At 36.4% G+C, this 24,216-nt stretch overlaps 1 protein-coding gene across 1 annotated transcript in view; it reads left to right on the top strand.

Moving 5' to 3' along the window:
* MYBPC3 (myosin binding protein C3) overlaps window positions 1–24,216 on the top strand; it is a 60,568-nt gene that overhangs the window by 28,292 nt on the left and 8,060 nt on the right. Inside the window, exons 16-28 of the mRNA XM_054068172.1 lie at window positions 2,469–2,635; window positions 3,021–3,186; window positions 3,925–4,031; window positions 4,357–4,386; window positions 4,554–4,690; window positions 6,018–6,095; window positions 7,349–7,508; window positions 8,540–8,644; window positions 11,529–11,717; window positions 13,843–13,977; window positions 15,178–15,345; window positions 16,625–16,713; window positions 21,422–21,617. Coding sequence (XP_053924147.1) covers window positions 2,469–2,635; window positions 3,021–3,186; window positions 3,925–4,031; window positions 4,357–4,386; window positions 4,554–4,690; window positions 6,018–6,095; window positions 7,349–7,508; window positions 8,540–8,644; window positions 11,529–11,717; window positions 13,843–13,977; window positions 15,178–15,345; window positions 16,625–16,713; window positions 21,422–21,617 — 1,727 coding nt within the window. The remainder of the gene's footprint in view (window positions 1–2,468; window positions 2,636–3,020; window positions 3,187–3,924; window positions 4,032–4,356; window positions 4,387–4,553; window positions 4,691–6,017; window positions 6,096–7,348; window positions 7,509–8,539; window positions 8,645–11,528; window positions 11,718–13,842; window positions 13,978–15,177; window positions 15,346–16,624; window positions 16,714–21,421; window positions 21,618–24,216) is intronic.

Raw genomic sequence — 24,216 nt, 5'->3', positions numbered from 1 at the left:
TGACCCGGAAACGATGCATGTTGTTATTATGCAGTACTATGGATTAGTTATTTCTAAACTTCAGATGGTCTTGGAAAAAATATAATTCTTGAAGAAAAAAGGTGTAATAAAATACACAGTTTTAACCAGTTTTTTCCATCTGGAAAAATGGAATGCTGGATGTATCATCTTATCAGCTCCAAAGTAAACCAAGCTATAGTAATGTCATAATAACAATAAATTTGTGTCTCCTTGTTATCACATAGTACTAACATCAGTGATACCTCAGAAGATGTTAACCAGTTTATCCTTAGAATCTAAACAGGAAATAGGAAAGCATTTCCAGATAGAGAAGAGAGGTCTTGAGTGGCAAGGCTGAGAACAGATACTGGATCTTGCAGATGCTCAGGACTTGGAGAGACTAAACCATGACCTATTAATCCTGCTTCATTTGTCAGGCTGGACCAGATGACCTACAGTGGTCTTTAAACCCACACTTCTATAAAATCCTGCACTTACACACTCACATTGACTGATTCTTCTACTTCATTGTTCTAGTCACCAAAGGAAGACCTGTGATACTACTTTATATGAAGTTTTTCACTGCAGCAATGTATTATTTAAGCCAAACGATATGTGGGAGTTCTTTTTTGGTGTTTACAGTTTTATCACCCCACTATGTGTCAGTAAAACCCTCTGCAAACAGTCTACTCACGCATAGTATCAGCAGTACGCTAGTCAGTAAAACAAACATAAGTTAAATATACTATTCCCTTCCCAGGAATTTAAGACATTATCCATTGCCAATAATCTATTTTCATTATTTAGATAGGATTTTAAGAGATGTCTTTCTTACCAGTGGCTGGATAGAACATTCAGATATCTTTAATGAGACTCTTGTCAAAATACATCACCAAAAAATAAATATAAAAGTTCAGCTTTAGACCACTAGCCACAGTGCATGTGCCTGGTTTTGCCAGGGTGTTGAACTTCTGGATTACAGTCCATTCTTAGAAGTTCAGCAAAGGTTTACGCATTGCATTGTAACACTTGTTCCAAATCCAATCTGCATGAATGAGAATATCAGCCTTAGGAGAGCATCTTGCATGTGGCTTCAGACTCTTGCCACTCAGCAAGCAGATGAAACATTATCCTAACATAACACAAAGAGCTGTGTTCTGTGTGGTTGTTACAGGCATCCTCTGTTTCCTCCTCACTAGTGTTGTAGTCTTGTGATCTGGAAAGGAGGCCAGCATTTTTTTAAACCAACTAGAAGTTCCAATAACTGTAAAACATAGTTAGGAGTGAGTAACCCGTAAGCGTTTTGAAATGCAGTTCCAGCGGATACATCTAAGTCAAATTACAGGATTTCCATCTTTGCTCAAAGTTTTGATCTTGTGATTTACTTCAGCAGACTCTAACAAAGGCAAAAGGTTTTCTTGCATACGTTTACCTAGAAATTAGAGCTATAGCATTTTAATGAGTCCCTAAGCAGCATTTCATTTTTCTATCCTGTAAGCCCATTTGTTAAGCTCAATAGTCACTGGTAACAAATAGGGGAAGTAACAGAAGACAGAAAGAAAATTCTTACTATGTTAAAAGCGTAACATCTTTTCTATTTCTCATTCCATATGAGTAAGTATCAAAGAGAAAAACTTTTCTGTTTACAAACCACAGCAGTATTCAAGTAACATAATATAAATACATTAAATCAATAATGAACAATATAAAATGCTACAAAAGAAGTAGGTTGAAGAAATTTTCAAAACCAAATTTCTTGTAGCTTGTTTATGTTATTTAGGATTATGAACAGGAAATCTTTAAAATATCTTATGTATTTTTGTGTGACCTTGACTAAACAGCATGAATCCTCTGTGCTCATTTCCCTTCATGCTGATTGGAAATTACAATAATTAAATTTCCTCCCAGGCTGGATGGTGAAGCTTAATTTAGTACTGTATTCAACATACTGTGACATCCTTGAATGGGAAGGGCTACAAAATACATATTCATTTAAATCCATCCTAAAATTTTCTTATTTTACTGATGCCCACAAACAATGAATTTCTAACAATTATCATTCACATCAGAAAAATTAAGATTTTAAGACATCTCCAGTAAGTCCCATTTAACTTATGGCAGCTTTTAAGATAGCAAATTCCCTGCTGGTGAAGCGTGTCTCCATCCCTGTATCTTCTACAGCACTTAGCGTACTTTAATTCTACTTATAACAGATAAATAATAAAAATCAAGTAATTCCTTGTGAATGAGCTCTTGAACCAGAAGTCAAATATGTAGAGAAAATTGATAGTCAAGCTAGAAGCATTCTGGTTCCACTAACATTTTCACAATAGCCTCTTTTTTATTAACTTGGAATGCTACAAAGATTGGATTTATCTTGTATCTTCCAATCTCTAGTAACATTGAGTTGACTCTTACTCTCCTCTTCCCACCACAGAAAAATTACTTAACATGATTTGGCATTGCAGGGAAAAAGACGGAATTGAGCTGACACGGGAAGAAACATTCAAATACCGATTCAAGAAAGATGGAAAAAAGCAGTATCTAATTATTAATGAGACAACCAAAGAGGATAGTGGACACTACACCGTGAAGACTAACGGTGGAGTATCAGTGGCTGAACTAATTGTACAAGGTATGTACAGGTAATATTACAGAACTAGAGAAGCTGATAAATGAAAACAAGCTGAAGGTAACCTTCTTCAGGATAAGGCATAGGAGTAGCATAATCCTCACTCCAGAGAAAAAGACTAAATAAAGGACATAAGGTTTGATAATAAGTGCCTCAAGGAGAACTCAGACCTGTGTGCCGGATGTAACAGATACTCTGATGGTAACAGGTGCTTAGTTATCTGTCCTGTTAAAGCCTCGCATGCTGTGGATTTCCCTTCATATTTCACCCTTCCAGAAACAGATTGCCCAGCCCTAGCCTTTTCTCCTCAGTAAATCCACAGTAGCAGTTTGCTTACAGAGCTATTCCTATTTGTTGATGTGTGTCTTGGTTATTCTCACAATATCAGAGAAAAAACTGGAAGTTTATCAGAGCATTGCAGACCTGACAGTGAAGGCACGTGACCAGGCAGTCTTCAAGTGTGAAGTTTCTGATGAAAACGTGAAAGGAATCTGGTTGAAAAATGGAAAGGAGGTGATCCCAGATGAAAGGATAAAGATCTCCCATATCGGCAGGTTAGTCTTGTGTCAGAGAGCAGTAAAGGCTTTGGTATTGCATTAAAATCCACAGGAACTACTATCTCAAGTGATAGGAATATAAGACTTTGACCAGACTCCAGCAAAGAGGAAACAAGGTAAAAACCTTCTCATATGCAATCAACATATAGTCACAGACTTGCTTTGGTATGTGTGCAGTCTTTCTGTGTTGGTGTTATACGTTTTGCATGTATGGCATCAGTGGTATATGAGCAGAATTCATTTTGCATTTTCATTCCGATTTCATGTTTCCTCTGTATTCAAACAATTTAGAAACACATTGTTGATAACTTTAAAATTAGCAGTGGTGTTTATACAGGTTAAGATAGCACATATGTATAAACCCCTTCAGAAAAACTAGTGCTCATACTAACACCTACAGCTGTGCAATTCTGTGCTCAAGTTTCTTAGCAGTCTAACTACTGTAGGAAATAGAGACCAAGAAAATTCAGAAGATAAGTAAGCACTACATGTTAGCCAAACTCTTCCTTGGTACTCCCTTCCTGCATTCCATTTTGAATTTACAATAATACAGGGAGGGAGCATGAATTTTTAGCTTGTTTTTCCATGGTGGCTGATGACTTGATGTTAGGGCAAGGGAAGAAGAAATAGTAATGTCTATAAATACCCTATAGCCTGTACCTTGTCTCTTGAGATAGTCTTGTTCTGCTGAAGAGGTGAAGTAAGGGAGTGGAATATATTTCTTCATGTTTCCAGAATCCATAAGCTAACTATTGAGGATGTAACACCAGATGACGAAGCTGATTATTCCTTCATCCCTCAGGGATTTGCTTACAACCTTTCCGCCAAGCTTCAGTTTTTGGGTAAGTTATCTTAGAATATGTAATGGTAATTCCAGAGGCGTAAAATGATGGCATTAATCATGGTTATTTCAGGAAAGAGCATGCAGAATCCCTTTCCTGATACCTCAATGTAGCTATGTAAGCACATTGCTTTTCCCTGTTATTTTATGTTATCATTATCACATTGTTTTAAAGAGCTTTTTTACCAGTTTATCACATTGATCTGTTGATGTATGCTTTATGAGGTTTTAATAACTGAGTTAAAACTTTTTGGGTGCAAATGTTATGTAAATTCTGTCTTCTGATCTATTTCTCCTAACTCCTCATCCCTCTTTTTTTTCTGCAGAGGTCAAGATTGATTTTGTACCAAGAGAAGGTAAGAACAGCTGTCATTATTTATAAGAAAATAAACATGTATTCAATAGCAAAGAAAGTAATGTCTTCTTGTTTTTAATTTAATGTATGAATATTCTTTTTTTTTTTTTTTCCTATACAGAACACTCAAACTATATTTAAAACTTATTTTCTCTACCTTTGCTATAGAACCTCCCAAAATCCACCTTGACTGCCTGGGCCAATCCCCTGATACTATTGTTGTGGTAGCTGGTAACAAATTGAGATTGGATGTTCCCATATCAGGAGACCCAACACCTACCGTCATCTGGCAGAAAGTAAACAAGGTAATGTGTAACATGACAGAGGTGTCTGAGGCAACGAAGTCACAACAGGAAATATATTTATTCTTTTTTTAAACTTCAAGGAAAAAAAAAGTAAATATCTGCAGTGCAGCTGGTGGGGATTTAGCTGTTTTTGTGAGAGTCACCTCAAACTGTACTTTTTCTGAATTGTGCCTGTTTTTCATTCCAAAAGAAAGGGTTGAGTATATATGATTAGACATGTATATGTGCAGACAGTAGGAAACCGTACACATTCATTCACTTCCTACCTCAGAGAAAAAGAAATAAATGATGAGTCATCCCCATCACCTTCAGCTGATAGGATGGACATGTTCTGGAGATGGCAGCTTCTTTTTAAATTTTTCTTTCTCAAGAATTCTACAGTCTGAAGAAAATATCTTCTCAGTAGACCACTGGGCTAACTGTATTTTGTATAATGAAAGTAGGATACTTATTATTTGACTTATCAGAGTAATTACAAAACATCAAAGAAAGAATTTAGAAGTTAAAAGGGTAAGTAAGTTTCCTTTCTGGCTGTATCAGAACATCCCACCCCTCACCATCTGAGTTTTAGCTCAAGAGCACAAAACACGGAAATACTTTGCATAATATTCTACAGCATCATTACACTTCCCATAGGTATAGATATAGACAAAGTAGTATTACCAACTATATTAATTTCTCCAATGTCATTTATTCATTATTCTGCCACATTCTTTGTTCAGATTAGCATATTAGCACAGGGCTTCTTTCTGCAGTGTTATTTCTAAGGCATGAAGTCTCAACATGTGATTAAAAGAAGCCAGTCTTGATTTGAAGGATGCATAACATATACTTACTAATGAAATCCTAAACAAACAGTAGCACAGCTTCAGAAAACATTGTCTGCCATGTTAAAACTATATTTTTGAGTGTTAAAAGGTTTACATCAACTTACTATCCCATGGTTACAGAAAGAAATAATTCTTATTTTTGTAGTTACACAAGATGAGTAACCAGTGCCACAGAACACAGATGGATTCACAATCAGTTGCAATTCTACTGCAGCAATGTCATGCACTTTTGTTAAGCTATGAATTTGGTTTTGATGACCTATTCTTCCCTTAACTCACGGCAGTCTGATAGATCTATTTCCATTTCTGCTTTTTACTTCCATATCAGTTTTCCTTGCCAGATCTGCTTGCTGCCTCACTTGTCTCTTCGCTTTTCTAGCATCTCTGTATTCAAGCCTCATAACAAACCTATGGACTCTTCTCCACTGCCTTCCAGAAACAGCTTTGCTGCTCTGCTAAGACTTAACTGATTTTCTGTGGTTTCTTTGCTTATCTAGAAAACTGACCTTATTCGAAGCAATGATGATCCCACGACTCCCTCAGAAATCAGCAGTGATTTAAATACCGATAGCAAGGTAAGTCCCATATTATTTATGCAGACACACAAATATACTTAGTGTTTTCCAGTCATATTCAGAAGGAACTAAAATTAAAATCAGTAAATATTGAAACTGATAAGGCAAACAGCGCATCAGGCCCAACACCCTGCCTCGCAACTGTGATTACCGAACACTTTGAATGGGCACAAGAGATGAGTAATTTTAGAGTAAGATGCTGATCAAGGAAATCTCTTTCTAATCACCATCACACAGTGGGTGGATTGCAAGGAATCAAAGAGTTATTTGAAATCTCTTTTAAATATATGTGTGAATATTTATCCTTTTTTTTTCCCCACTAAGCTGTGAGATTCAATAACAACTAGAGGAAAAAAAGAAGTAGGACAAAATCTTACATGACCCAGGAAAAGATGACAATGGGTCAAAAGACTGAGCTACACATGTATAGAATGGTGAAAGAGGATTCATTTTCCAACAAGTTTCCTTTTTGACATAAATAACTATATTGGTATAGTAAAAAATGTTTTATGTTTTTTATGCTACAATAAACCTTTCCTGTGGTTAGGATTCTGCTGTACCAGTCACAATTTAGGCACGTATGCCTTCTACTGGTTCATGTTCTAAGTCTAAAGATACACGGGCACAAAAAGAAGAAAGGAGTGTGTAATGAATGTACAGCAAAGTTGTGGTCATTATATTTAGACCTCAGATCAGAAAAGAGTAGAAACTTAACCCCGTATAACATTCTTGAGTTACAGAAGTCACGATCATGCCACTAACAATCACAATAAACATCACAGTATTTTTAGAGGGAAATTGTTCAAATCCATGTTATGTGATACCAACTACGGACACTGTTGATCAAGAATGTTTGTTCAAACATTTGAATATGCAAACTTTTATGAATTTATATAGAACCCAACTGTTATCCATTGAACTCTTTACATTGATACTAGCAGCTATCCCAAGTAGGAATTTGTGGAAGTACTTAGTAACTTCTTTGAAACGTAACTGGGTGTGAGTAACTAGCAAGGAAACTTAAAAGCCTGTAGACTTTCACAACCAATTTTCCCAAAAGTTATTTATGCAAGCCACTTGGCTTACATTTTCTCTCCTTACATACAAACAGAACTTAAAACACCTCATAGCTTTTTAATAATTTTGATAATATTCAATGACTTGAGGATTTTCCACCAGTTTGCATATGGGTTCATCAGGCTGTCCCCGGCACAACTTGTTACAACTTTACCTGTTACTTTCACTGCCCACAGCTTCTGTTTGAATCCGAAGGCAGAGTTCGTGTGGAGATGCATGAAGATCACTGTGTCTTCATCATTGAAGGAGCAGAAAAGGAGGACGAGGGAGTATACAGAGTTATAGTTAAGAATCCAGTGGGAGAAGATAAGGCTGATATCACAGTCAAAGTTATTGGTAAGTGATGGAAGGGAAAAAAACCAAAGCATGAAAGCATCTCGAGTTCACCGAAACTCACCCTTCTCTAAAACTGAGGCAAGTTCAGAATTTAGGTTTAGAAAAACAGCAAAGGATCATGAAGATAGGAATACTATCAATCACAAAATTCATCAGAAGCACTTTTCACACATAGATGCCTTCTATGTAAAAAGGTAAGAGATCAACCACCACTATGTATTTCCAGTTTCAGGTGATCTTGCCAGTTTATAGGTGACATTCCTTTCCAAATTACATGCTTCTTGTTTGCCTGATAAGAAAAACTTCTTGTCATTTTGTTGTGGTTTGTGATTTTAAGCAAAGATTACTTCATTCTACAAGCAGTAAATTGTTAATGGAACAAAGAGACACAATGCACCTGACAGAAGATAAGCAGATTGTCACCATGAGTCATAGGAGAGTGTGGGGGGGAATACAATTGAGACAGTAATTTTTATAAGGTTTTTCATAATATTTAAGTTGCTTATACCCTGCCACAAATTAGAGAAGAGGTAGGATTATAAGCAAACTTAGAAATTACAAAGGGGAATTATTTTTGCCTACAGTATTAAAATTTAGAATTCACTGCTTAGGAGAATACTAAGTCTCTTCATCTTTTATAAATCTTAGGTCAGGATATTTACTAATTTCTCAAAAATAACAAAATATGAAACATGAAGTCATTGTATTCTTTGTGAAGTTTATTCTAGAGTAAACAGGAAATCATGGAGCAAGCGTCTTACACAACAGAATTACCTTTTTATCTTACATTTTTGCAGGAGTTGATTATGTCTGGAAAGAACAAGGGAGATGAATAAACAATGGTATTTAAAGGAAAACCAACCTAACACAGAAGCATCAAAAAGAAGGACTAGTATAATACAGTCTCAGTTGTAGTTACTGTTGCTATCTGATAAAGCTGTATCAATATCCTATGGAAAAAAAACCGTATTTCATTGACTTGTATAGAGAAACTGAAACAGTAACAACTGTCATTCTCATGCTTTCTTCAGATGTTCCTGACCCTCCAGAAGCTCCCCAGATCAGCAACATCGGAGAAGATTACTGCACTGTGCAGTGGCAACCTCCTAAATACGATGGTGGGCAACCAGTACTCGGTAAGGAGTGCTAATGTGCGAAGTTCCCAGCAGACTTGCCTGTATATTTTGCTGTTCTTCTGAAAGGATTCTCTGTGTTTATTCATTCTAGTAAGGCCAGAAACTAGCTACTGTAATACATCAAAACTTCCAACTGGTCTGGATTCTGCCCCTTTAATTTTAAGGAGAGAGTGCCCCCTACCCGTGCTGTTTGAATCAGAAATATTTTCGCGAGTATGTTAGCAAAGCACAAGGCGATGCCAAAAATAGCTAAATTCTCATTCAAGACTGAAATTTTAGGTCAGTACACAGGCCTTTAGACTTACCTAGGAGTACAGATCTGTGGTCATCAACTGCAGTCATTTGCAATCTCAAACATTCATGCAATACACTTTTTTTTAGAGAACTACTTCATAATTCTGCTTCATGTACAACCACACACCACAATCCACAAAACGCTTTTCAATCATTTTAATGACTTCAAAACCAGTACTAAATCTAGAGGTCAAAGTTCTCACGTGATATGGGAAATGAGTGGAAGCAATTAAGACTATCACTAATATCATTTTAAGTTTTCTGCAGTGCCTGATGGGTTTTAGATAAAACTCCCTGCAATTCTCAGAAGCAGAAGAAAATAATGCAGGGTCTCGGTCAGTTTTAGGAGGAAATTCCTCTGGACTCCAAATCCAGCAATTTTTTGTAAATAAAGATCACAGGAGTTATAGTTTCTTTTCAAGATGCCAGGACTAGGCATGTTCTAAAATTATTTTACCACCTACATAGTACCTGGAAAAGAGGAGTTTGTAGTTGCTTTTGGATATCTGGACTTCATTCACTTCCATCAGAATAGAGTAACCTTATTTAATTTAACAGAAGTTGTCTGTGCTGGAATAAACAAGATATTACTGGGCCAGCCCTTTGTGGTTTCATCTGTTCTGAAGTGAAGCAAGCAAGAAGTTAACAATTTAAACTATCATGTGTAAAGATACACACCATTACCTCAGCCAAACTTCCCCCCATCTATGCAAAGCACATTATTTGGTTTTGTAGAGCTGTTTGGTCTTCACTGTTAAAGGAATGGTTTTGATAGCTTTCCATTAACAACACTTTGCACTACATGAGGAGGTTTCTTCAGTTGGCACAGGACTGTACTACTAATAGAGCTAGAAGAAAACACCTGGGGGGGGGAAGCCAAGATGCAGCACTATCCATTCAAGCAAGCCTTCGAAAGGAAGTTAAAAAGGCAGGGGGAAAAGACATATGCATTCTTCTCTGTCTTTATATTATTACAGATGGCATTGTAGGCAGTCTTCTAGTCTTTATTAGCTATAACCAACAGATCTAGAAAAGAAATTCACACCCTATCTTCACAGTTATCCAACCTTTTCATGGAGTCTCACGTACCTTTTATATTACTAAAGCAGTACTTTTACCTGTCATACGTTCTGCGCACTTGGGGAAATAGTTTGCTTTACTAAATGTCACTGATAGTACCAGTATTTTCTTTTTCCTTTTTTTTTTTAATTTTTTTTTTTCCATATGCAATTCTGCTGCACCAGAGTGAAGAAACATCTCAGTTCTGACAGGAAACTATGCATATCTAAAATGGCAGAAAAACAAAAACCAAGTTACTGAAACTTCTCCCAGTCTCACAGACCGCGGTGAACAGAGAAATAAGCAGGAATGTGCCAAAGCAACCACAGGTTCTTTGTTTGCAGCATTTAACTCTGTTTAAAAGCTACTGAAAACAAGCATGCCAGGAGTAATTTTATACATTAGAAGTGATGACACAATCTGTCAGCTCAAAGGTGCATCCACCAGTCATTTCACAAAACATTCTATAGACTCCTATGCTCTTCTTGAAAATCAGAGTAAACAGGAAAGGCTGCTGATGCACCATGTCTGTGCCTATAACGTCAGCAAACATTTTCTTCATCTCCCTTTAGATACTACAAGTGTTAATCATACTTCCCAGGTATACAGAAGGGACATCTGCAAGGATGATTGTCACAACCTTTACGAGCAGCAGGGACTGAATGACTGCCCTACACAGCTCAATTCATAAGTCTTTACAGTCCGTTTGCTGTAGGCTTGTAAACATAATCTGTTTACAAGAGGTTTACATGCACCACATCCAGGCATGCTATCTGCAACATAGAGAAGCAGCAGGAACTTAACATAGCTCAAGGGAAAGAAACCGTTGGGATCTGCACTGTCTGGGAGGCATTCCATCACTTTGCAATGAACACAGAAACCTAAACTAAGTCCTTCAATAAATCCTTTTTAAAACAAAAACAAAATAAAAACACAACACACCAAAGCGAAGTGCCACTGTTCCTTCAATTAATTTTTTTGCTTTGGGATTTGTGCTGTATGTCAAGATTAGTTAATTGCACCAAAACATAAGGAAAAAAATTAACTCTGTGTTTCATCTCACATATTTCAAGGCAATTTCTCCTTCACTGAAAGGGCTTTTTGCTAAACTGCTGTTTCATGAATTTCTCTGCTATTAGGATTGAATGACCACATTGTCACCAAAAAGGATCTACCAATTAAACCAGCTCTGCTACTATCTCTATTCTGCATAGATCTAAACACCCTAATAGTAGCATATAGCATGCAAATTTTGCTTAAAGCCTAATACCAGACGTAGACAACGTACCTTCTACACTGAAAAGTATAATCGTTCAGGTGAGAATGTCAGACAGAAGGAAAGTAATACAAAAGGAAACTGGTGCAAAATACCACAGGTTCACACAATTTAGTTGCATGTAATAATTCTGAATCATATTTGACTCTTTAGGGAAAAAATGCTGTTGGGAAAGAAAAAAATAAGTTATTTGCTTTTTTTCTGCGTGTGAGGTAATTTGCAGTTCTTTTGTTTCATAAGAGCTATCCTTTCCAGGCTATATTTTAGAGAGAAAGAAGAAGAAGAGCTATCGATGGATGAGGCTCAACTTTGACCTTTTAAAAGAGCTAACCTATGAAGCCAAACGAATGATTGAAGGAGTAGTTTATGAGATGAGGATTTATGCTGTGAATTCTATTGGCATGTCCCGGCCAAGCCCTGCCTCTCAACCATTCATGCCAATTGGTGAGTTTTACCACACTCTGTATTATTTCTAGGACAAAACCAAGACAGGACAATTTTCACCTCTTCTCTTCAAGTGCCCTTATATCTAAAAATAACGCGTTAGGAAAGAGGTTATCAATCATCTCTATATTCTATATTTAATCAACCTTTTCCTTTGTAATCTTCCTCTTCTCTACCTCACATTCCCCTTCCTGAGATGCACAGAGGTTCCAGTTTCATGAAATTGCTGATGAATTTTTAGTTGTTATAATTAGAAGTGTGAGAGTCAAGCTGGATCTGGAAAGGAGGAGAACTAATTGATAGAAATTTCCCTGTCCCTCTCAGCTTCCCCCATTCCCTTATGGGTGCAAATATCACAGTATCCCACCCAGTACTCCCTTAATCCTTGTCCTCTGCACAGCTAAAAGGATAGCTGATTAAGAAAATATTTGAGGAATGATTTTCTATAAATAATCCTTCCCAACACAGCAGTGCAGTGTCTCCTGCAGTCCCTGAGCAAGGGGCAAACTAAAGGAGTCCTCAGGAAGGCTGCTTGCTAAGAGCCCTAGAGAGAAGACCAACAAAAATAAGGAGTTGGAGATTAAAATGACTAAAATTGCTAAATCTACAAATAACAGTGAAGGGGGACAGCCAGCTGAAGGAGATAATGTAAAACCAGATGATGCAGTGAAAGGGACGGAAGGAGAGGATGAACTACAAGAAGGGTCTCTCAGTTCTGGATTTCAAACAAACAGCTGGTCTGCAACAAAAGAGAGCAAAAGAAAACCATCAAGCGGAGCTACTGAAAAAAAAGGTCCAAAGTTTTCATGGCAGAGTTTTACTTGATTAAGGATAAATTTCACACATACTGCTTCAGAGAAGAGGTTTGGGGGTTTGAGCATGTACTGTGTGGTTGTGTATGCTCCCAACTGCCTTTACCTCCTGTGTGCTGTCTACAGTGTTTGCTGCCATTTGAATATGAAAAATGGTGGCACAGCTACAGAAAGGAAACCGTGATTTTTTTTAGATTTTTTTTTTTTTACAATAACCTTGGCAACTAAGATCAATTTCAATTGCTTGCACAATCTATATACCTGTATTAAACTTACACATCAAAAATATTTAATATTTTTATGAAAATAAAAGTAAAGTAAAATCTGTTATGTATATTTAAAAGATGTTTAGTTCATAATACATATACACAGAGCATGCCAAACATACATTTCCTTAACATGAAGACTTTTATGCCACGTGTACTAAATTTTACATTCCAGCATTCTAGATGTTATATTGAACAGGTAATCTTTGCATTCGCTTTTGGTCATTAATGATTTCACAGTAGCATTTTTGTGTATTTGGGATTCTCTAGTAAAGGTTTTGCTTGATTGTTTTTTAATTAGTAGACAATAGTCATGACTAAGGAGACTGAATTTAGCTAGTGGTGTTCCGGAACTATGGATTTTTAAAGAGCCATGACATTCCTGTTCTGGAAAGATATGAAATAGCTGTACCTAACTAAAGAGAAAATTTTTCAGCCCCAAAATATTTTTCTCAGGCACATCTCTATTACAAATGTGCGAATTGTAGCTAGCATTTCTGTAAACATGTAGTCAGAACTTTAGGTCATTTTCTCTACTGTTAGAGGAAAATGAGTGAAGTCAAATTTAGCCAATGATTAATTTCATCCTCTGACTATGTGAATTTTAGCTAGCTACAATCAGCGTGCACGTACAGCATATAAATTGTATGGATTTTTGTTTCTAAACTTTCTGCAGTCTTCTGCTGACAGTTTGACTCCCATCTACAATTCTTCTTTTTTCACTTTATTCATAAAGGAGCTTACATGGATGAGGGGGAATGTTGGAACTATATGATCTTTAAGGTCCCTTCCAACCCAAACCATTCTATGATTCTATGATTCTACTATCTTTACCTCTTACTCCCCTCCCTATTACAGGAATCTTATGCTCCACTTCTATTAAATGAAGCACTAAATGTTACATTTTACAACTGAGCTTCAGCTAAATTTATTTTATTAAAACAGAGAGTAGTATGTGATTCAGGGGGTAATCTCTCCTTTTAGAGCTTTTGAATTCTCAGTTATATTGCTGTTTCTCAGAATTTACTTCTACGTATTTCCTTATAGCTCCTCCAAGTGAGCCAACCCACTTTACAGTTGAAGATGTTTCTGATAGCACTGTTACCTTGAAGTGGAGACCCCCTGAGCGGATCGGAGCTGGGGGATTAGATGGCTATATTGTGGAATACTGCAAAGATGGATGTAAGTAAGCACGAGTACCAGGTATCAGCAACTGAACATTACTAAAATACTAAAATTGCAATACCTTCACTGCAGTACCTCAATAAATTCACCGTATCCAGTATCATTAAATTTTAACTCTAATGTATAATTAACATCCTTGCCGACCACCACAAGACTTACCACAATATGACTGTAAAATCATGATAGATATATCAAACATTATGTCAATTTCACAATCATCATAAAATCTAATACAGAAACGTATTACAAAAATGCCAGTGCTGTTCTATACACACTACGATACTTACGTTGCGCTCACAAATTGTGTATTTCTTAGAAACAGTATAATAAAATGACTGTAACATTAGTCAAGCTTTCAGGTAGCTGTTACCTTATCTCATTTCATGCTTGTGGTCTGATAATAGAGAATATAACAGCACCATATTTAAAACACTGAATTTACTTTATGCTACAACATAACATCTATGTCATAAAATTCAAATAACAATTTTATAATCACTTCAATCATGACATTTTCTCTGACACTAGTGTCAATTGCCATATAACCCTAACTAGGGCTTTTACAGAGTATAATTTATCCATAAACAATCTGTAGCCTTTAATGAGGTATCATCATGGTATTATCAGAATCCCTATGTCATCATCATAGAAGAATTATTTCATCAGTCATACCTTATCATTAGAATAACTAAGAAAGCCCCAAGAATTCTGTTCTACATTGTCAATTGAGAAGTTAATAATAAATTCCAACAGTTATGTGGTCTACTATTGTTTTCAGCATATGTGGCTCTCACCAATCTGTTTGGACACTCACCCATTCCAAGAAAAAAATTAAATTAAGGCTTCACTTTCTTCCTAAAACTACTTCCAAAGTTCTCTCCCACACACCTCTTGTTAATGAAAATAAGCGTAGAGAAGCTACATGGCTCTTAGCTCTGTATAACAGAATGGCAAAGGAACTACCCAAAGACGATTCCCTTACCCTTAGCTATTGTGACTATACAAAGTGTATACATTCCATAACTCCCTGTGTAAACATAAGTTCTAGATCCAGAGTTCCTTTTCCAGCTTAGTTTATTCCCTTTTAAGAGTAGTATTGTCTGTTAAATTAATTTTACCCTAATTTACTTTCAATCATAGACAAAGCATCAATTTAGAAAAATAATGTATTACAATACACAAATCCTGTGCTTACAGCTACAGAATGGATTCCAGCTCTTCCCGGCCTAACTGAGCGCACATCTGCACTGATTAAAGACCTGGTTACAGGGGACAAACTTCATTTCCGTATAAAGGCTATAAACTTGGCTGGTGAGAGTGGAGCAGCAATAATCAAAGAGCCTGTTACTGTTCAAGAAATCTTGCGTGAGTATCTCTATTGAATAAATCTTATTCATCTGTTTCCTCAGATCAAAATTCTAATCATGTACATATGCAGAAAAACCTTTGGGGCTGACCAGCCTGTGCCTGCTGAGGATAACACCCAAAGGGCTCTTTCAGATTGGCTAGTTGCCCAGAATCTTCTGATTCTGAGAACATTGCTGTACTGTCCAGGTCTTATATTTCTAAAGCATAGCTCTTAAAACAAAATCCTACTTCTTACTTTCAAAACATGGACATTTCACCTCTTCTAAAGGCACTGTCACCACTTAAGAGACACATTTTTTAATATTTAGCTCTCTGCTGGAAAAGCTGTTACATTACTGCAAAATGACTTTGTTGGCTGTGGCAAGAGATCTATTTAAATAAAAGCAGTTATCTGTACTTGATTGTCCCAGGTTATTAGTTAACACCCTGTGCATCATACAACAGCAGTAGATTGTAATTCATTTGAATGGAGTCCAAAAGATATCTAGAGCTGCTAATAGCGGATTCCTCGACCTTTACTCGCGTGAAGTGTCTGCCAGAGTCTCACTGACAGTAAAACGACTCTGTGTAAATGAAACTAAGTTGTAATGCATTTCAAAACCAAATGGGCGTGAAGACAGATACTCCAACTGTATGTTAAGAAATTATTTCTGTAAATGACTAGGAAAAAAATTAGGAACATATGGAGAACATAGAAAGCTTTCCAGTGAGGTAGAGGAAAGCAGGGAACAGATGAAAGAACATGTACCTTTTTTTGTTAGTGAAAATTAGGTTGCTACAATGAGATTCAGCTCCTTCCATCTCAAAGAACTATAACTGACTGACTGTAGAAAGAAGCTGCCAGAGCAACATAGCAATAGATCAGTCATAGTCTACAATCACTCTTTTACTCCAATACACTTTGTCCAATCCCTTCTACTGAACTGAAAGCTTTTAAAGTAACTGAAGTCCACGTAGAAGGCTCACATCTGATGGAAGCCATTCAAAGCCGGCATTTCAGGTGAGACAGTTTCACAAGCCTCACTGTCATTGAAACCTGCTCAGTTGCAAATATATAACTGAGTTTTGCTACTAAATTTGTATGCAGTAGCCAAATACATTTTAAAGGACTTAGAGAATTAACTAATCCATAACTCTATAAACAGCATTGGCATGTTTCTCTTAGGCTGACAAGTATCCAAGCCTCTTCTGTTTGGTGTTTCATTTTATTTGTGCCGTAAGTAATGTTTCAGATTATCAAAAGTTTTGTATTTGATGTGCAAATACTTAACTGCAGAGCGTCCCAAAATCTGGTTGCCACGCCATCTCAGACAGAGTCTAGTGAAGAAAGTGGGTGAGACAATCAATATTGTCATCCCTTTTCAGGTATGTATCGGTTTCTATTTTGTCATGGTTATTTATCATTACCTACTAAAGTAGCTTCCCTTATGCAAGTTTCCCTTGCCTCAATGCTTAAGCAGTAAAGTATGGCTGATGATTCAAAAAATCCTCTCAAACCCCAAAAAAAGGAAAAAAAAATGAACTCCTCTCCTTTCAGTCACAATTTTTTACAGTCAAAATTTCTTCTATAATCCCTCCTTTTGGGGAAGAAGAAAAATAAGTTCTGTAAGTAAGTGCAAGTCTGTTCTTGTTTATTGACTACAGGATGCAACTTAAAGAGAGAGGTACACAAAAGCATGAGAATTCAGCCAACTACTCATCAGGAGCCAAAGTGCATGATGTCACTGGGCAACTTCTTTGCCAAACGTGTGTACACTCATTTCTGAAAGACTGACTACAAAAATTAGAGTTTGTACATAAACAGAATATCACAATTTGCCATATGCAGAACTTGTGTTTACACAAAGAATAGCTTGGGTACTAGTTTACATGAGCTCAAGGTGTAAAAGATGTTTCATGGCAAGGATTATCAGGACTGCATGCACAAAATATCCAATACACACATAGACTGACCTAACCAGTTACCCTGTCTTTGCATTTTCTATGTCTATAAAAGCAACTACAATGACTATTTGCTAAACACTACATGCATTTTTTTTCAGATGTAAGACCATAATATCAATACAGTGCAAGAATTATTGTGTGACAGGAAATGGCTTTCTGAGACATAGAAAAAGAAATTGTAAATTGCAGATTCGAGCTCTGATCTCTGACAGAGATATCTTCAGTAGCAGTAGATGTATCCTTGAATCTAGTCCACATTCATAATTCGAGGAAACTAAAAGTTCTCTGCTGACCGGTGTTGACGTTTACAAAAATTTAGACACTGTTACAAAAATTTAGACGCTGTTTTAAAATTCACATGTAAAAGATGCTGGAGATACGAGGAATATTTTTTCAGGCATACATAATAATCCATAATAATGAAAACATTACCTATGTTCCTTTGTTTTGCCAGTACCAGCAGGATCAAAAAAAAAAAAAAAAAAGAGCAAAGCCTGTGTAAAGTAAAATATAAATCTTCTGCCCTGTGGTTACGGGGTTACATGAAAAGTTGCTTTTTCACAAAGTTGTATCTAATCAGTAAACACTTGTAAAACAACACAGGCTTGAATTGCATGCTTGCACTACTTTGACGTAATTAGACGTTTATTTTCTCTTTCACATTTCTTATCTCCAGAATTGCTAGACAGGCCCCTTTTCTGAGGTCCAGCCAAATGCAAAACTCAAGATTTACATCTGATATTTTTGAGTTACATAAATTTAAAAAAAATTAAACAGATATTTTGGCTGCTTTGATGTCTGAGTCGAAGAAAATTTGTGCAATATTGACAAGCTGTCCTATAGCAGAGGAATCGTTAAAGTTTGTTTTTTTAAAGATTTCTGTCTTACGTCCCCTACATCACCATCTTCCTAGCATAATAATTCATCTCTTTTGCTTAGAGCAGCCTCACCACAATATTCTCAGAGATTTGCCAGTTTTTGCCCTGCTCTCCTATCTAGTCCTTGCTGATATGCCCTCAGCTGCCCAGGCCAGAGAAAGTACATATATAAACCAATCCAGAGCTTTGCTTATCCTGCCTGATCATTCAACTGTTGCCAAACAAAATGGTTAAAGTCTGTCTTCCCCCTCCTCTTTTCCGTGAAGCCACTAACTGAGGCTGCGGTATTTCATCCTGTCATCAGTTTTCACCAAAATGTACTAAGCTAAACTTTAGAGAATTCTAATGCAATGTCAAATTTAGCTGAAATGAACCAATTCAAAAAGTTATTAGAGTAGCTGATTGACACAGAAATCCTGTGATGGTATAAACTCTGTCTCCTAAAAGGTAAGGCTAATAAAAAAAATGCTAAAATCTATCCATCAATACCAAATTTCAGCCCAAGAACAAAACTAGAGGATTTTCATTCAAGATATATTTTTAAGTTAATTATATTTGTAATAGTGTTTAATTGCAGCTATAGCTGCAATTCTTATTACAGCAAAAGCTGTTTAGTAAATGCAAAACTGATGGTTGTTCAAAAAAAACAAAGCAAAAGAACATTTCACTTTATATTCTGTAAAAGTTTAAATCACTGACCATTTCTACTGAAGAAAAAGACTAATTAGATATGATTGCAGTGTTCAAATTACCAAAAGGATATAGGAGAAAATACATAAATACTGGAATTACTGTGAACTCCTAGCTAGGGAATACAAAAGAACAGGATAATATCTAACTAAACTGTGTGTCAGGGTCTTCTGCTATTTGCAGTTTCTGAGCAACCCTGCCAGTGACCTCTGTGGTCACTACTTTGTCATTTAACACTGAATGTCTATTAAATACCTTGTCAAGTTGTCCTGGGATAAATGCTATTTGCAAATCTATTACAATCTTTAGATTAATAGGCATGGGAAACAACAAGTACAATATTGTTACTAGCCCTTTTTCTGTGAGTGCATTAACAAAATGCGACATTCTGCTGAAAGAAGGGGAATCAACACATTCTTGCTTCAAAATTAACTACATGGGCATGATTGAAGGGACGTTATGTGCTATTTAGAGGATAAGATTCATAGTATTACTGTGCAGCCTTCTTGCCCATCACATATGTGTGAATATAAACATCTAAAAGCACTTAAATTCATTCTTCCCATGCACTAAACTCCCTGAAGTTTCTCTGGTGTGCTGTTTACTCACTATGTCACTCACTGTTCTCTCTCGGATTACCTATTACACATTGCAGAAATCCAATCCTCTCAGATATGCATTAGGAACATGCTTTCTATCTGTTTATGCTTTTCACAGTCTATAAATATAAGAGTATATGAAAACCAACACTTCACGCACTTGCAGTCTTTCACTGGCACTCACAGCACCTCAAAAAAGGAGGAGCTGTGAGTGATGAACCACACTTGGACACTAGCAGTAGCAAAGCTTGATTTATCATTAAGAAACTTCTTAAAATAAAGATAACGCTACGGTTTCTCACGTCCATTTTTGTCACGATGTTTAGGGCAGGATCCTTGAGTCACCTCATTACTCAATCCATCAAGAATTATCAAATCTTATCTTATTACCAGGGAGAAGGTACACTAGAACTGGACAAAATAATCTCGTATCTAATGTTTCAGAGCTACAGGGCTGAGGTGACTATACTCTTCACCAGAAAGAAGTAAGAAAATCAGTTACCAGATAGGGGAAATGGAAGATACAAAACCATTGCTCATTCAAGCGTTTTTTATTGGGCTCAATGTAAAAACCAATTAAAATACATCTGATGATTTAGATGCCATAGAAAAGAGTATCTATTAAAGAATAGAAATTTCCAGGCATCTTAGGAGCCCTGTGAGGGAAATTTTGGATCGATCTTGGCCTGACTTTTATAAAACAAGTTTTTTCTAATACCACAGAAAAATAAAATTACACTGCATGCGTTCTGAGCAAACTCCAGACAAACCTGAAACAAAGTTGCAGCAAAGCACAAAGATTTGGTTTTATTCTCCTGACTTTTAGGCACCCAAACCAAGAGTCTGAGTATCCTAATCTCCCTCCATAGCCTAAGGAAGAGGACGCAGTCTTACAGAGCATGTTTCAAGCACCCAGTAAACTGAGGAGCTCTCTAGAGGTGCTTACTCTGATGCCGACTAAAGGTGGAGGGCAGTATGCGTCCTTATTTCAATGCCTTAGACTTAGGTCCAGGGCAGCCTAAGCGTATTTAACTGCTGCCTTCAATAGTCTCACTTTTCCTCTCTACCTATTTGAGATACTTCTGGCATTCATCTAGTCCTGTGCCGCACTGTTTCACCATGGTTCATCCAGCAGAAAACTGAAAAAACCCACCAAGTTTTTTCTGGAGGATTGACTATGAATACAGTTAAAGACTATATGGCCCTTTTCTCTTTTCTTGAAATTCTTGATTTGGACCTTTACTGTGGAAGAAGTACTCAAACGACTTTTGAAGAACTAAATATTTTCTACGAGTTTTCCTGGAAATGGCTGAGTAATAGTGATATAAACCACATATCTTACTGATTCCACAACTTCATAGGATGGAAGTTCATCTTCTATGGGCATAGTAACACAGTCTGACTGCTTAGGTTGACAATAACCAAAACAATTTTCACAATGCAGAAAGAATTACACAGCAAGTTTCACATCCCAAGACTTCAAGATTATAGCAAGTTATCAAAAGATCTTAAAAAATGCCTGGGGATAGAGAATTAAATATTCTAAAAAGGCAGAGGAATAAGGGTGTGGGGGGAAGCTAATAAACTCCTCAGATATTAAAGACATCCGTTACTTAATAATAATCACAGCAAAACAGATCAGCTGTTGGCTTCACAAACTCCTTGGAAAGAGTACCAGATCAGCACTAATGTATGTTTTCTGGATTTGTTCTCAATGTAATTTCAGTATCTTCTTTGACTATAACAAAATGGCATCCTCAGGGCATAATGCCACTAAACCACACAGATGGGAACAAGGAAACAGAAATTGTAAAGTATTTAGAGAATTTACTATCTTAACTCTGCGTGTTAAATAAGGCTTTCTAGACTTACAGATCTCTAAAAAACAGAAAAATGAAAAAAAAAATGGAAATCTATGACAGCCTAAAAAAACAGATAATAATCCTTCTTTTCTGTCTTTAGGGTAAACCAAGACCCAAAATAATTTGGATGAAAGATGGTCAGGTTCTAGACTCCAAAGATGTGGGAATTCGGAACAGCAACACGGACACAATCCTCTTCATCAGAAAGGCAGAGCTTCATCACTCGGGAGCATACGAAGTGACTCTTCAGATAGAAAACATGACTGATAAAGTTGCAATAACAATACAAATCATAGGTAAGAACCTGACAATATCAAAATTAAGAATATCATACAAAACAAAATAGTGGCCGTACTGAGGCAATCCAATGATCCAACCACCCAAGAATCCTTTCTCTGATAATTGTTGACAACAGACAACCAGGACAAAGATTTTGAGCAGGGCTACTACGTCACTTCATTTTCATAGTATATTTTCCCAGTTTGATATTACCTGTGTCTTAGAGACCTTCTGAGTTAGAGGGATTATGTGTGTGTACCTTAGCTACTGAGAGATTTCTTTTCCTTGCATGATTTTATCCTGTCAGTTTTTTAATCCAGATCTAGTTTCAGAATCAAAATATCCTTTTGTAAAGAATTTCAGTTTATGTGCATGCACAACTGCATGTTTAGTTTGTTTTAAGTGTCTCTCCCAATAATCTCGTTTGGTATCCATATACATTTTTATTAGGAAAAAATAAATAATCTTTTGTTCATCCTTTCCATGCTACAGCAAGTATCTTCCACCCATTGTTTGGTACTGTAGAAAGGCAAACACACACATACATATACACTTGTCAAGGAGTTATTTCATACAGAAAATGAGTGGCTGAAAAAAAAGCAACTAATTGTATCACACAGATTAATACATGTCAGAGCTGGAGGACAGGTATTAAACTTTTTGCTTCTTGTGCAGCTTGCTCAATGGAAAGAGAATAAATAAATTTCATTTAATTCCTGGCCAAGAAGAGAAAGGGCTTGTAACATACACAGATAATCCTGCAACCAAGGCATCTACTCCGATTCTTGATTCCATCACTTTTTCATTGGTACTACCTCTTTTCAATTCTGTCAACACTACTTTTACTCTTCAGATTTTATATTCTCTTGGCAGGAGAGAAATGTGGATGATTAAGGCACTCTTTCTGTACTACTAATAATGCTTAAGTACTGTAGAATGGCATGCTGAAAAGCCAGCCCACCTTCCAGAGATATAATAAAATCAGTCCGTGATCTTTTGAAGTCTGTTCATCAGCTAATTTCCCTCACCAAATGTCTACTTGAGGAAGGAGTAATGCTGGTAGCTTCAGCCCCTATTGTTTTTGCAGTAACATAGGTAATCAAAAGCTCTGCTGCTATAATGAGTCACAAACTGGAGAAAACACTTCTGTTACTGCCATGACCTGCAGTTTGCCAAAACAATTGCTGTGGTTCATGCTAGGGATCTACCAAGAACTGACTCTTACTATGGGAATACAATATCTTTCAAATACTTATAGAAAGGTCTTAGATAATGTAAATATCTCCAGTCTCTGAAAAATTTGGTTCCCTCAACTTTTGCCCCACCTCTACATGAATCAATAAATGGTGCCTTCCGCTATGCCTTCTACCGACAGAAGCAAATCTCCATTTCATTTTATATTTTTAACTGCAATTATTTATTTCTCTCAATATTTATTCTTTGAAAAAGTAAATTATAATTGGTTTTTGAAAGATAATTTACACTTTTCTTCTTCACATTCTATAGAAATCAATAATATGCAAAAATCCTTATATGAGTTTGTGCTACAAGTAGCAGAATGTTTCCCCAGAACATAAACCCACACTATAAAACAGTGTCCTATAGAGGAAAATAATTTGCTACAGATGCATCAGTAGGATTAACTTTTTCCTCTGTTCAAATTACCAGCAAGAGATGTACTGGTTAGTACTGAGAAAGGAATATTCTACAATTCTATTAAGGAATTTTGAATAGATATTCTTGCAGATTGCATTATCCCATTAAACCACAAAGATCAAGAATATAAAGAACTGCTTAGCAAACGTATCCATCTCTACCTTTTGCAAGATTGTCCTTTACAAAGACTTACGGGTATTGAGGCTTTCAGTACCCCCTTTTTCTTTATTCCACCTATAATCTCATGGGTAGATGCAATAATTTATTAAATAAATATTTATTTATTTATTGCTTGCTTTTAGTTTTGAAGGGAGGTTCCCAGATAACTGGTTCTAGGTAACTAGGAAGAACAAGGCACAGGCTTCAAAATCTATCTGTCCAGTAAGGCTTCCCCTTTTTTGTACCCAAGACTCTATTTTTCTTGTATTTATCAATATCTTCCCATAGGAACTAATCCAACTACCAGCAACAAGATCTCCACAGTTTTTGAAAAGCCGTTTTGTAAGCATCCCTTTAAAATAAAAAAGCAATAAATGGAATGAGAGCAATGTATTTCATATTCCTTACTGAACTTCATGCAGTGTTTTAGTTGGCTCCAGTGTTTAGCAATTTAGAGGACAAAAGAGTTAAATCTAATTATAAAGCAGTCTTTGATTCCAGAGTATGCCAGTGAGAAGAGAATTAGAACGTCATGCTTTGACATAGAAATTCACAGTTCTCCTAATAACAGTCAAAGATGGTTTGTGTATCCTTCTTTAAGTAATTAAATTACAAGCAATCTATAATTATAATCCTTTGTAATTTGCTCATCTCAAACCTACATCCATCCAATTCTTACTATTTTCTTCATTTTTCCAGCTTAGTTACAAAGGGAGACAGATTCCATTCAGCTATTTAGAATGATCCCAAGCCACCCTTCCCTTAAGAACAAGACCATTTACCCAGGCCTAGTGATCACAC

This window comes from Cuculus canorus, chromosome 5 (assembly GCF_017976375.1).
Source record: "Cuculus canorus isolate bCucCan1 chromosome 5, bCucCan1.pri, whole genome shotgun sequence".
Taxonomy (NCBI): domain Eukaryota; kingdom Metazoa; phylum Chordata; class Aves; order Cuculiformes; family Cuculidae; genus Cuculus; species Cuculus canorus.
Note: the sequence above shows the minus strand (reverse complement) of the source record. Positions and strands in the feature narration are given on the sequence as shown.